This window comes from Polypterus senegalus, chromosome 6, assembly GCF_016835505.1.
Source record: "Polypterus senegalus isolate Bchr_013 chromosome 6, ASM1683550v1, whole genome shotgun sequence".
Lineage (NCBI taxonomy): Eukaryota > Metazoa > Chordata > Cladistia > Polypteriformes > Polypteridae > Polypterus > Polypterus senegalus.
The window spans coordinates 127,074,627-127,090,049 of NC_053159.1; the positions used below are offsets into that span (position 1 = coordinate 127,074,627).

The 15,423-nt window shown below is 41.7% G+C and overlaps 1 protein-coding gene across 4 annotated transcripts in view; it reads right to left on the minus strand.

Annotated features, from left to right (window-relative positions):
- Window positions 1–15,423, minus strand: part of poldip2 (polymerase (DNA-directed), delta interacting protein 2) — a 41,770-nt gene that overhangs the window by 25,791 nt on the left and 556 nt on the right. For all 4 annotated transcript variants that reach the window (XM_039757111.1, XM_039757107.1, XM_039757108.1 and 1 more), the window contains exon 2: window positions 1,526–1,607. In XM_039757111.1, coding sequence (XP_039613045.1) covers window positions 1,526–1,607 — 82 coding nt within the window. The remainder of the gene's footprint in view (window positions 1–1,525; window positions 1,608–15,423) is intronic.

The window sequence follows — 15,423 nt, forward strand, 5'->3', positions numbered from 1 at the left end:
TGAGTCTTCATTGTTTGTTACTGTATTTTTAAAGTTGTTTTTCTTAATTATATTTTTCTCAAATGATTAAAAAAAATTTCCTCCTATGCAACGCTAGGTATTTCAGCTAGTTTTGTCTAAAACAGAATAAATAGAATAAATAGTGGGCTGTGACTCGCCTTTTCGTGTCCATTTTGATGTCTGACCAATTCTCTTATTTCGGGCACTGTGTGACTTTTTGAACTTCTATTTTCGAATGCCTCCCCCACTCTGTATTACTCTATCAATTTCCTTTTGTTGCTTACACCACTGCTTGAGCCAACAAATAGTATGCTTTTCCTTGCCTTCCCTTTGCTGAAACTCTTCTTTTTTCCATATGCTTTTGCCAGTCTTTTTTTTTTTTTTATATATATATATAAACACTGAATGGAAGGGGCTATTTATATTAATTTTAGGCTGTTGGCACGTGAATGAGCATTAAATTTCACGTTCATTGGGATTTATAAAGGGGAAGTGTGTGCAACTTGGTGTATGCACAGTTTTATGCATCAGGATTTTTGTGCATATGCACATTTCCAATTTTGTCCATACATCATGTGTTAGTGTGAATTCTACACACGGCATTATACATGAGGCCCCAGGTCTTCAAAATACTAAAAAAAACACTGATTAACTAAGAAGACTTGGCAGTGCCCTGTTTAACTCTTGCTCTCCCACTCAAGGACACTCACAGAAATTAAGCAGAAGCACATTAAAGATGGAAGCCTCTTCATAGAAAGGGTGGTGGAAAACTGAAATAAAGCACTATGCCAAGCAGTTAAAACATAGACCCTGAGAAAAAAAATATATGTCTGAATGTGATATTGGGACAGCTTAACCACTGACTAAGCAAAACAAGCCTGATGCTTGAAATGGTTTTCCCCAATTTCTAAACCTGTGAAAATTAAGTTTAAAAAATCTTGATTATATACCTCAGTCCATGATCATCAATTACAATAAGCACGTAATTTCAAATTTCTTAATTCCAATTAATGAATTGTCTTAGATTTGTCACATTTTTAGTCTGAACATTCAGCAGCAATGTTTTACTAAAAACACTTAAAAAATGCTCCTAAAGAACATACCTGGAAACTGTCTTCAGTTTTTATATGAAGCAAAACCTTTCATTTAATTACTCAAAATTTCACAGCACTTAACCTGTTAATCTTGAAGTTAACGTGTAAGGATTTTTTAACATGTCTGCTATCCTTAGACTGTTTAAGGCGTGCATCAATGGAAAAAAATGAATTAAAATCTCTGAATTAGTTATTTTCTCCTAAACTGATGATCTTTATTTTGAACTACTTCTTTGTTATTAATCCATTAACAATGTGATGGCTACAGAAAAATGTATACCTGCATTAACACAATAAGCAAAATGAAATCACAGTAAATAGGTTTCACTTATATACATACAGTATAACAAAATTTATGTTTCAATGCTTCCTTCTGGGGATTACATAGAAAAGGCCTTTTCCTTTTGAAGCATTAAAACCTGAAATCTTACCTGGCCGGTTTCATATTTTCCTTGTTGCTTTGGAGCTTCAAACACCCCCACGGTTTCCAAAACTTTACCTTCAGGCCGATTTCTTTAAAAAAAAAAAAAAATCATCTCTTAAATGACAACCACCAACAAAAAGTATCAACATGCATTTTTGCTATATATAGTCACACATGTGACGTATGGGAGGTAGCTAAAGGGCTTGAATACTGACAATTACATGTCTGACCACGGGGTGGTGAGGTGCCCTGACTTTTTCTCTCAATCCTTTGCAGACCTTTCATGGGAAATTCCACAGGGTTCTGGTGCCCATGATGATGTCACTTCTGTTTTTCCGGCGGCCGTGGTGTCGTCATTTCCTGCCTAAACCTTTAAAGCCGCCATCTTTGCCACATGTCATCATGGACATGGACATTGAACCAGACACAACTCCTCCAAACAATTAACCCTTTTGCAGCTAGGGCATAATACACAGGTGGCTGTCCAAAACCTTTTGTATGTCTCCTGTCCATTCTTGTGACAGTGGCGTGGTCGGTAGGATGAGAAGGTCCCAGAAGAGAAGGGGACAGGACCTGAAAAATGACCAGGTGGTAAAGTGCTGTGGCCGCATTTCAGAGTGGGTGGTTCGGAAAGACCAGGTACAGACTCAACTCCGAAAACACATAACCGGGAAAACTAAGAAACACAGGGAGTTTATGTATGGGAGGGCCTCACAGGATTGGGCTAGTCCCTACGGGGAAGCAAAAGGGGCTTATGATGTTCTCTCAAAGGAGAGAGTTGTTCTTCCCAGTGAGGCTAAGGCCTCAAGTAAATATGGGGCATCCCCAGACCAGCAGGTGACTAAGGTGAAGAACTGGTATTTTGACACACAGAGGTCCACACAAGCACAGGCTTTCAACTTATGGGAAAAAGTAGGACAGTGGCTAAGGCCGTTTCAAAATACTGCCCTGCAAATTGTGCAGCAGGTGGCGTGCTTCATATTGCTCACCAGCCTTCCAAAAAATTTCACAAAGCTGGTCTGGGGAACATTTAAAAATGACAGAGCTAAGAGTTCATTGAAAAAAAAAAGGACAGCCTTACAATCTGGCAGGGAAGAATGACACTTTAGCGGACACCAGAGGGATTATGTCCCAAAATCTCTGCCCTTCCCTTACAAGAGGGATTCTGTTTACGAAGTCCCAGGACTCGTGGGTGCACTGCTTACTCGGGAACTGATAAGTCCTCATACGGGAGTGGTAGTAGTGAATGTTTTTAAAACAGAGGCCCTCTTTGATTCCGGCAGCAACATTTCCATTGTTGATCGCTGATATGTATTACCACAACAATGGATAAAGGGTAAGACCAGTCTAACCTGTATCCACGGAGAAACCCATAGGCATAGGACCGCTGCCTGTTTCATCAGTCACAGAGGATTGCTAAAAAAAAATTAGTCATAGCAGGCCTCCCAAATCCACATTCTCTGGTGATGTGGAGGGACTGGTCTAAAAGTAATTGTGGTTTAGTACTGTCTACTCTTAAAGAAAATTTGGGCCCAATTATACATGGGGACAATACGTCTCAAGCTGCCTCCACGCCGTGTAATCAGCTGGCGGAGAGAGATACAGAAGACCACGAGAGGGATGGGGCGGACCCTGGACGGTTGTAAATGGACACGTCATCCAACAGTGCTATGATGGAACAGGCTGAAACCCCGCCCCTTGAGGTCAGACCAGACCCTCTCTCTGAATTACAATTTCAATTTAAATAAACACCAGCTTCTTTTAAAAGGGAGCAATAGAACGACTCTCCTCTAAAATTTGTAAAAACAAAAAAAAAAAAAAAAATGCAGTTGTGCTTGTCAATGGCCAACGCACTCATCAGCCCATGCCACATGGTCCTCACTTTGTGTTAGAAAACGACATGTTGTATCGGGCAGCAGAGCATGAGGGGGAGGTGCAGGAGCTGCTGCTAATACAATGAACCTACCAACAGCAAGTTGGTGAATTAGCACATGCCCATCTCCTAGGAGGCCATTTAGGGACCGAAAAAACTTTAGAGCGTATCAATCTCCAATTTTAATGGCCGGGAATTAATGACAAGGTTCGCCGCTTTAGCGCATCAATTCCTAGGGGACTGAACTCCTCTCGTTCCCCTTCCCCTAACTGATGTCCCACTCAAAATTATCGGGGTCGATATAGTAGGACTCCTACAGCCCTCAGCCCTCAGACATAAATGTATATCAGTTCTCGTAGATTATGCTACCCAGTATCCAGAAGCTGTTCCATTGCGCTCAGCTACATCAAAGACTACCGCACAGGAATTGGTAGGGGTCTTTTTGCATTGCAGTATCCCTAAAAAAGTCCTTACGGACCAAGGGACACCTTTACCTCTGAGACATTCAGGGAAACGGCCAAGTTACTTAAAATAAAGCACTTAAAGACTGCGGTGTATCATCCTCAAACCGATGGTCTAGTAGAGAGGTTAATCAAACTCTCAAGCAGATGCTTCACAAGATGGTCAGTGGGGTTGGGAGGAACTGGGATCAGCTCCTTCCCCTCATCAATTTTGCTTATAAGGAAGTTCCACAAGCCTTTTGAATTATTATATGGACAACAACCCCAGGGCATATTAGACATTTTGAAAGAAGGCCGAGTAGGAGAGGCTCTTCCCTCCACAAATATATTAGAATATATCGTACAATTACGCAATAGATTTGGAAAAATTCACCCCATTCTTAAAAGTCACATGGAAGAGGCTCAAACACCACAGGCCCAATATTATGATCGTGGTGCATCTCTCCGAGAGTACCAACCGGGAGATTGTGTAATGGTCTTAGTTCCTACCTCCCATTCTAAATTACCAGTCATTAGTAATTTATTGGCAAATTGACTAAATTGGCAAAGTCCATGTGAAGTTAAGGAGTGGAAAGGACTCGTCGACTATTTGGTGAAACAACCCAATTGTCAACCGAGTGAGCAGATATATCACATGAATCGGCTGAAGCCTTGGAAGGAAAATTCATCTTCAAGTACTTTATTGTCATTGTGTAACACAACGAAATTACTTTTTGTGACAGCCCCAAGGTGCATTTAAAGAAAAATCACATAATTCCAAATATGTCGTATACAGTGTTAAGTGATCAAGTAACCGGAGCAAATTATTATTACTTAAAGTACAGCAGCAAAAATTGTTATTGCACCTGTTAATGAATATTACATTACATATTCTATATTGTAATACATTAGTATATTGCACATTACCAATATAGCTTATTGCACATGTTCAATTAAAAATGATCTCAGACTGAGGAGATTCAGAGTTCAGAAAGTTTATGGCAGATGGAAAAAATGCTATTTTTTAGTCTGTTTGTGCATACACAGATTGACCTAAAGCGTCTTCCTGAGGGGAGGAGCTCAAACAAAGAATTTCCAGGATGAGTTTTGTCCTTGAGAATGTTTCTGGCCCTTCGCATAGCGAGTCTTATACAAGAGTTCGAGTGATGGTAGTTCAGTCCCAATAATGGCCTCTGCTGTTTTTACGACCCGCTGCAGGGCTTCTTTAGCAGCCTTGCTGCAGCTGTTATACCAGGCCATCATGCAGTTAGTTAAGATGCTCTCTATAGTGCATCTATAGAAATTAACCAGCAGCTTCTGGGGGAGGTCAGCTCTCCTTAGCTTCCTGAGAAAATAGAGGCATTGTTGTGCTTTGCCTGTTATAGCCAAGTTGTCAGCCCATGACAGGTCCTCTGAGATGGTGACTCCTAGAAACTTAAAGCTGGAAACTCACTCCACAGCATCTGCATTGATTGGTCTTTTTAGTGGTCCTAAATTCCAGAATAACTTTTGGTCTTTAAGATCCCAAACCCTCCTCCCTTCAGCCCACTCGTTCTTAGCTTATAAAAATAGCCTTGACTTTGGTCCTGAATTAAACCCCAAACAGAAATGGGAGCTCGAAGAAATTATCCTGTCTGTTCCAGAGATGGCGAGTGAAAAACCTGGAAGGACCCGTCTGAGCATGACATTTTGACTGAACCCGACCTTATCGACTCCCTAAAGGTTTTGCAATGACGTCCGTTGACTTAAGCTTCCCAATCCAATGCCCAGAGTGGATGACCCCCTCGAGAGGCTAAGACAGGCAAAATACTTGGCAACACTTGACATGACGAAGGGGTACTAAGCAGGTTCCTTTTAACGGACTCTACTAAGGTCACTAGAGGTGCGTTTAGCACCTCTAGTGGCCACTGGCAGTATCGTGTCCTTCCATTCACGTTACATGGGGCTCCCGCAACATTCCAACGTCTGGTGGATAAAGTGCTCCTTCCTTATAATTCGTACAGTGATGCATACCTGGATGACGTAGTCATCTATTCCAGTACATGGACGGAACACGTACAGCAGGTTTGAGTGGTATTGCGGACAGTGGGTGAGGCCGGGCTTCCAATCAATCCAAAGGAATGTTTCTTTGGGTTGAAAGAAGCTAAATAAATATTTAGGCTACCTGATGGTTCGAGGTATTGTGAAACCACAGTGATCCAAGGTAGATGCCATATTGTAATGGCCCTGTCTGAAAACCAAGCGGCAAGTCCAAGCCTTTTTACCATGCACAAAATTCATGTGACAGGTTAGCAACAGAATACCTTTTATTATGTCAACCAAGGCTGGCAAAAACTACACACAATCAAACACCCTTTCTCTTCAAACTGGAGAACAGGCGAAAAAACGTCCAATCAAATAAACATGACGCGCTGTGTCTATTGTACATGCATTAAAAACTTCAATTTCAGACTACAAAAAAATATTATTGGTAAAGCCACTTATGAAGATATTCCTTATTATAACACAATGGTTTTAATCATTAAAAGGCATAACCAATTTGGTCACAATAAAATGCAACACCATGAGAGAGCCTTAACATAATAGTTGAGATTTTGAGAATTATTCTAAACAAATTAGCAATCAGCTATAAAGGCTGGTAGATATTAAGGTTGCTCACTCTTGTAGCAGCACCCCAAATATGAAAATGGCTACAGAATTGAACAGTGCCAACTAGAGTGTTCACCCCTTCCATTCTGTGCTCACAATACAAGAATTGCATAAAAAGATTTTAGGTTACCAAAAGTTGCCTGTTTCCTTTATCAAGAACCAAACCAACCTGAGGCTGCATATACTTTTCCATTACAAATAAAAAAAAATCCAAATGCAGAGTTGCGTGTACACCGATTACATCAAACATAATTGTTCCAGTCTGACATTCGCATGTAGAATCACTGGTGGTCAGTTGCAAATGTTCAGGTTACAAAGACACTTTAAACAAGAGAGAAACCTCTCCTGGTAGCACACAGGAAGAGCCTCGAAGCTGCTTGAAAGCAGGGCATTGCCTGATGACGTTAGTTGGGCTGCCAGTCCTCACTTGTATGCAGTACGAAGGCAGCCAAAATACTACAGGAATCTATATATACAATTCACTAAGGGCACGCAAGACAGAGAGCGCACGCCCGCCAACTCTAAGGCCATGAGATACGCTCGACAGAGCCCCAACTGCCAACTCTAACTAAGGGCAAGCAAGACAGAGAGCCACGCCCGCCAACTCACAAAGCCCCGCCCACCATCTCTAATCCTACTTCCGTGTCCACCGTCGCTCTCGATCAAACAGCAACAATTAGCTAGCAAACAAAGATAACTAACTGGCAGTAACAGTGCAAAATTCACAATTGGTATGCCAGTTTGAAAAGATAAGTTTTGAGGGTAGTTTTAAAATGTGTTATTGAATCGAGCTGATGCATATGAGAGAGAAAAGAATTCCCGTGTTGAGGAGCACTATAAGAGACGCTCGAGCTCCAATAGCACAGAGTTTGATGTGTGGTACAGAAAGTACAGCTGCAGATGAGAATCAGAGTGAGCAAGACGAGTGTCAGTCTGTTGGAGATCAGTGAGGTTGTGGAGAGCTTTAAATGTTAAGAGCGGTATTTAGTATTGTATTCTGTAGTTAACAGGGAGCCAGTGAAGTTGAGAGAGAATAGGTGTAGTATGTTCTGTGGATTTAGAACAGCAGGTTATTATCCTGGCAGCAGAATTTTGAATAAATTGTAAGTGATGGATACGAAAATCTGTTTTATGTAAACGATACTGCTTAAAACTTTATTGTTTTTTCATCAGAAAACCCAGTTTCCACATCTACCTGTATTAGTTTAAATGGCACATTTACCACTCGCAATAGGGCAGACGCGTCGACTTATCGTGTCGACTGGGCAACACAGTGAATGCAGCGTCTATCTATATATGTCCATGTTTTCCGTAGCCTGCTATAGGAAGGTACTCTCGACCATTGGCATTGGTTTCGCTCCTTGCTATTTTCATTATACTGGGACGGTGGTTTCCTAAGCCTTTGTTATACTGAATTCCTTTTTTACCGTTTTCCGTTCCTATTCTTACACCGCCGTATGCTATGGCGGGCTTCTGCTAGTATGTATGTATTATCCACACAGTAAATATGGAAAAAATATTTGGTTCACTGGTGCACATTATTCATTTGGCATCATTTGAATACTTTTTCATGACACTGTTTTGCAGTGTGCCCATTTATGCCAGGTTTTTAGATGTTCAACTATGGCAGTACTTTGTTCCAGATTAAAGTTCCCAAGGTGTGTTAAACACTGTCAGTGCTTGAAGTGTCTGTTCAGTTCATATTTGTTATTCCATTTCAAATAACAGTACTGCACAAAATAAAACAAATTGACCTAATTAAAGTGACCCATTAAAATGGTGGACATAGCAATAAATGTTGGACTGACTGACAATCTTCTGTAGCCCAGCCTGACAGCCAGCAGCACTAGATTTGGGGTTTTAAAACTAAGAACATTTTAGCTGGGTACACAGGAGTACAGGCTTCTGATCTTCATAATGACAGAGGTTAAGGCTATGTCCACACTGTTATATTTAATTTAAAAACACTGAAGTATCTGCTTTCGTCTTTATTCCCCCACACAACTCAGGCATTTTAAACCCCCTAAAAGGAAGACCTTTGAAAATGCTCTTCAGAGCCATATATTTCTGAAAAGGCTGGCTCAGCACTGCAGTGTGGAGGGTGAAAACAGACAGTTGTTCAAACACAGACTCTAATTGTGCACCAATTCGTTCATGTTTATTATATGTGGCCTTGCCAGATTGGATCCTGCTCATTACATTTTCTCAGTCACTTTGCTTACCGTATAGTTGTGCATTACTCTTGATAACAATTCCACCTCACAGTCAATACAAACATTTTTTTTGTTTATTTTTCATATTCTCCATTGCTATTTTCCATATGTAAATGCAACCTACAAAATGAATGCAACTTCCTCATCACTAACATAGGTAAATATCTACGTTATATGTGTTTTCAGTCATTTAATTGGGGGCAGAGATAATTTCGTAAATGAAGTAAAACAAAAGTGAGGACAGAGGGTGCTTTTTTAAAAAAACATTGTTTTTATACCTACTTCCTGAATTATCAATACAAACATTAACAGGAAACCTAAAGCTTTATTGTATTGACATTTTGAACCGAGACAGGACTCTAGACCAACAAACAATGGGGAGAGGACGGTCATCAATTCTAAGTATGACACGTCCCTAGGATGGACTGACAATCTTCTGTAGCCCAGCCTGACAGCCAGCAGCACTAGATTTGGGGTTTTAAAACTAAGAACATTTTAGCTGGGTACACATTGCTGTCTTGAGTTGAATATAGGGCAGGTGCAGCCACTAAATAAAATTCCTTAGGAATAAAATGTTATGGCACCAAACTACTGTAAACTCACTATTGAGATTAACATGTGGCAATTCCCGGAAATGCCCTTGGTAGAACTCTCTAATAAGAAGGTGTGGTGAAGTCTTATAACTTAAAGGACCCTGTGGTCTTCCTCTCTATACAAGGGAAAATGTATGCAGATAGGTTGAACAATGTGGACTTGCATAAAAGACAAAACACACATCTGGCTTTATATATTAGATTAGCTCTCATTCTACCACAGCATTTACAAAACTATTGATTTTTTTTTTCTAAGAGCACAACCAAAATGTTTTCTGGACCACAGCAGAAGGCCATTACCCTTCTCTACTTTTGGATATTTTATGATAGACACAGGTTAGCTGGTCATGTGTTGGCTTGTTCTGTATCTCACTATTGTCTGGCTGTTAAAACATGAAAGAAAAAAAAACAATTAAGGTGCCTGCCAATTAAAAATAAGGCAAAATAAGTTAATAAGCAGCAAAAACTGGTTGTCAATTAAGAAAAGGGTTACAATGAAAACCTGCAGCCATTGTGGCCCTACAGGATTGGAGCTGGACACCACTGTGATGGATTAAAAGATGTACCACATTTACCAATTAAAGGGTATCTAGCTGTAATACAAAGAAACTAATTTCACATGATGGCAGTGGCCCCGAGTGGAAACCAACCAGGCAACTAAATTGTTGCCAAGTACTCCGTCCCTCCGTAAACTGCATGGTTGTTTACGTGACTCTCAACTGCCAACGCTAGTATCTTTTAGCGTGCTTTTGTTTAAAATCAGACATGGGCAGAGCTTTACTTTTAGGTGGGTGAGGGTGGGGTGGGGTCTGGGTTCTAGATATACCATACAAAATAAATGCTACATATTTACATAACATCTCATGTCAAATAAGGTAGTATGTGATATAAATTTACAACATGAAGTGTCACTTACTGTACATATTACAAAAAATTACACAAATACTGTTAACAATATTTAAACAACAGAAATCCTTTCTTTTTGTCTACATACTTTAAAAAAAAACAAGCAATTTCTTATTTTAACAAGAAAGAAAATGTACAGATAACATATCATTCAGGTGCGACTAAGTTAACAGATTTAAACGTTGGAACGTTTTCTGGTATGTATTAGTATCAATAAAGAGAGAGGCATCACATCTTTGTTTTTTGTTTTTTTTGTTTTTTTTTTTTAAATATTTTATCACTGGGGTACATGTAAGGTATGATGGAGATTTGCTCAGACTGCAACACTGCTAATTCCCCATTTACCTGACGAGGTAAGAAGACAGTATCAGGGAAGCCGAGCCGGCACCAAGATAAAAGCCAAGCGGCTTGCAAGAAAGTGGCAATATAAACCTTCAGTGCCTTCAGTGATCCTGGGAAATGTGAACTCACTACCAAATAGGATTGACGAACTAGCCATGCTGGTGAAAAATGTCAGAACCTACAGAGAATGCAGCCTGCTGTGTTTTAGTGAAATCTGGCTAAAAACTACCATCCCAGATGCTAACGTGGAGCAATTACCAGTGGGAAAAAGAAAGGAGGAGGACTCACTCTCTATGTACATACAAGGTGGTGCAACTCAGGACATGTAAACATTAAAATCTCCACTTGCTGCTGGGACATCGAACTGTTGGCCGTAAGTTTGCGCACCTATTACTTGCCCAGAGAATTTGGACACGTCATTGCTGTCACTGTTTACATCCCCCCTCGAGCGAATGCGGAGATAGCAAGCGACATCTTCCATTCCGCAGTTGCTAAGTTACAAACGCAGCACCCCAAGGCGCTTGTGCTAATCGCTGGAGACTTTAACAAAGTGATGCTGGACAAAACATTACCAGCCTTCTCCCAGTCTGATAGATTAGATAGATACTTTATTAATCCCAAGGGGAAATTCACATAATTCAGCAGCAGTATACTGATACAAATAACAATATTAAATAGTAATAAAAATGCATGTAAAAGCAGACAATAACTTTGAGTAATGTTAGCATTTACTCCTCTGGGTGGAATTGAAGAGTCGCATAGTGTGGGGGAGGAATGATCTCCTCAGTCTATCAGTGGAGCAAGACAGTGACAAAAGTCTGTCACTGAAGCTACTCCTCTGCTTGGAAATGATACTGTTCAGTGGATGCAGTGGATTCTTCACGATTGACAGGAGTTTGCTTAATGCCCGTCGCTCTGCCACAGATGTTAAACTGTCCAACTTTACTCCCACAATACAGCCTGCCTTCTTAACAAGTTTGTCTAGGCGTCTTTCATCTTTATGCTGCCACCCCAGCACACCACCGCGTAGAAGAGGGCACTCGCCACAACCGCCTGGTAGAACATCTGCAGCATCTTATTACAGATGTTGAAGGACGCCAACCTTCTAAGAAAGTATTGTCTGTGGACTGTAACAAATGTTAAAGACGCATACAGCGCCACCCCGCTGCCTGCGCTTGGGAAAGCAGATCATAACCTGGTTCTGCTTCAGCCTCACTACAAACCAAGAGTAAAGGCGCTACCTACAACCACACGCTCATTCAGGAAGGTGGTCCCCTGAGGCAGAGCAGGCTCTGAGAGACTGCTTTGGAACCACTGACTGGGATATCCTGCAGGGGTCACATGTTGAGAATACTGAAGAGGCTGTTGACTGCACAACTGATTACATCAACTTCTGTATGGACATTGTGGTTCCAGTAAGAACAGTAGGCTGCTGTGCTAACAACAAGCCATGGATTACAAGTGACATCAAAGGCCTTTTGAACCAGAAGAAAAGGGCTTTTAAAGGTGGTGGTGATCAGCATGAGCTCAAGCACGTGCAGAAAGAACTCCGAGTCCAGCTCAGGGTGGCGAAGGAGCAGTACAGGAGAAAGCTGGAGCAGAAGTTGCAAAATAACAGCATGAAGGAAGTGTGGGATGGGATGAAGATCATCACTGGCTGCAGCACGAAGCGGGGTGCCACCATCGAGAGAGACATGGAGAGAGCAAACCAAATGAACAACTTCTTTAACAGGTTTGACCACCCTAACCCACTCTCACCTCGGAGTACTGCATCCTCCAACCATCCTTCTGCTGATACCAGCATAGTAGAGACATCCCCACCCACAATTACAGCAGTGCAGGTGAGCAGAGAGCTGAGGAGACTTCGTGCCACCAAAGCAGCGGGTCCAGATGGAGTATCACCACGACTGCTGAAGGCCTGTGCGCTGGAATTGGGGAGTCCTCTATAGTGCATCTTCAACCTGAGCCTGGAACAGGGGAGAGTCCCAAGGCTTTGAAAAACATCTTGTATCACCCCAGTCCCAAAAGGTACCACGTCCTAGTGAGCTGAATGACTTCCAGCCTGTTGCTCTGAAGTCAGAAGTGATGAAGACCATGGAGCAGCTGCTGCTTCACCACCTGAGGCCACAGGTCCGCCACGCCCTCGATCCTCTGCAGTTCGCATACCAGGAGAAGGTGGGAACGGAGGATGCCATCATCTATATGCTACACCGATCCCTCTCCCACTTGGACATAGGCAATGGTGCTGTTAGAATTATGTTTTTGGACTTCCCTAGCACCTTCAACACCATCCAAACTCTGCTCCTTAGGAACAAGCTGACAGAGATGGGAGTAGATTTACAGCTGGTGGCATGGATCGTGGACTATCTTACAGACAGACCTCAGTATGTGCGTCTCGGGAACTGCAGGTCTGACATTGTCAGCAACACAGGAGCACCGCAAGGGACTGTACTTTCTCTGGTCCTGTTCAGGCTATATACATTAGACTTCCAATACGACTCAGAGTCCTGACACGTGCAAATGTTCGCTGATGACACTGCTATTGTGGGCTGTGTTAGGAGTGGGGAGGAGGAGGAGTACAGGAAGCTAATCAAAGACTTTGTTAAATGGTGCGACTCAAACCACTTACACCTGAACACCAGCAAGACCAAGGAACTGGTAGTGGATTTTAGGAGGCCCAGGCCCCTCATGGACCCCGTGATCATCAGAGGAGACTGTGTGCAGAGGGTGCAGACCTATAAATACTTGGGAGTGCAGCTGGATGGTAAATTGGAATGGACTGCCAATACTGATGCACTGTACAAGAAAGGTCAGAGCCGACTATACTTTCTTAGAAGGTGGGCGCCCTTCAACATCTGCAATAAGATGCTGCAGATTTTCTACCAGACGGTTGTGGCGAGTGCCCTCTTCTACATGGTGGTGTGTTGGGGAGGCAGCATAAAGATGAAGGACGCCTCACATCTGGACAAACTTGTTAGGAAGGCAGGCTCTATTGTAGGAATGAAGCCGGACAGTTTAACATCTGTGACAGAGCAACGGCTGCTAAGCAAGCTCCTGTCAATCATGGAAAATCCACTGCATCCACTGAACTGTCTCATCTCCAGGCAGAGGAGTAGCTTCAGTGACAGACTGAGGAGATCGTTCCTCCCCAACACCATGCGACTCTTTAGTTCCACCCGGAGGGGTAAACATTAACATTATTCAAAGTTATTGTCTGCTTTTACATACATTTTTATTACTCTTTAATGTAATATTGTTTTTTGTATCAGTATACTGCTACTGGATTATGTGAATTTCCACTTGGGATTAATAAAGTATCTACAGTATCTATCTACTGATAAGCGTAAGTGGATGGGTAAAAGAGAAAAATACTGTAGCCAAAATGTACACGCTAAAGTGATCTCTCTTAACCTTAATATGAAATAATATACTAACCTGGAAAAAAAGGGATGTGAAGGCACACACAGGGCAAGTTATCAAATATTTTTACATCTTTTCTATTAGCCATGCAGCGGATTTTAAATAACTTCACAATAAATACCCAATTAAGTACTCTATTCATGTTTCTAAAATAATGTATTCACTGTGTCATCCTCTCACACAAAAGTTTAATGTGACACACAAAAACGTATTTCACAGAAACTATGCAGGTATTCAATTAAATACACCTGTACTTTATTAAACTTTTTAAGAAAGAAAAGAAATTTGTGTCTCCATGGGGAAGTAGGGCTTTTTACAGAAGCTCATTAAATACACAAATCTATAGATTCATATAGATATATACACACATACATTAAGGTCTGAACAGGCAACAAGAGTGACTAAAAGGGAAGAAAAATTCTTTACTTGGCCGTCACGGCGAAGCATTATGCAGGCGTATTTGCCCGAGTTGCGAATCTTGACACACTTCTGATGAATAATTCGTTAGCGCAAGTCTTTAAATTTCTATTACTTAATATTGGGGGCGGGGACTCAATATCCCGCCCCGGCCGCTGATACGTCTCTCACACACACGGGGACGATCTAGCATTGCCATTTCACCTAATCTGCATGTCTTTGGACAGTGCAAGGAAATCGGAGCAAACTCACGTGGAACCACGTGCATACTAGGGGCGCGACCCCCCTTCTTATTACGACGCAGTAATGCTAACACCATATTTCCATGCGGCATAATAGTGGATTAACACATTTTCATTATTTGCATTAACAGTAGCCTTGAAAAATTGAAGAAAATATACCCTTTATTTAAGTTATTTTAGTAACATAGTGCATCCGTTAGGACCCTTTAAACTCCGTCCATGCAGTCTGACAAAATCAGTACGACCAAGAAATGCTGGTCATGGAAGGAGTCGTGAGGACTTTACGAAAATACCACACACGGTGACAGGGAGACTACAGGCTATTATTCCATTGCAAGTCGTTGTGTGTGAAGCGGATCGAGCTTTAACTGCGCGGTTTGATTACGTAACGCGCTTACGAGTCGCCTAGCAGCTAGTCAACTGTCGCACTTCACTTGTAGCATTACTTTATACATGTGTACACGGCGTGCTCTGTCTGTCTCGATGATCTGTAACGAGGCTTATTTTAAAACATCTCTTGCTATAGTGTTATCAATGCCAGGATATGTAGACTTTAACGTGGGGGAAGTGCGGTGCTATACACGATCGTCTGGGACAGACTCAATCCCTTTCATTGCACACTTGTATAAATTGTTTCATTGTGAATGGCCGAATTACGCTGAAATCCCATCTCTGTGTTGTTAATAAAAAATAGTATTTGATATGAACAACAAATAACTACCCCAACCCCGTGAGTGGTCAACAGTGACCCGCGCTACCCAAGGAGGTAACTACTCCTAAAAATGCAAAGTGAAGCCACGTGCACGACTG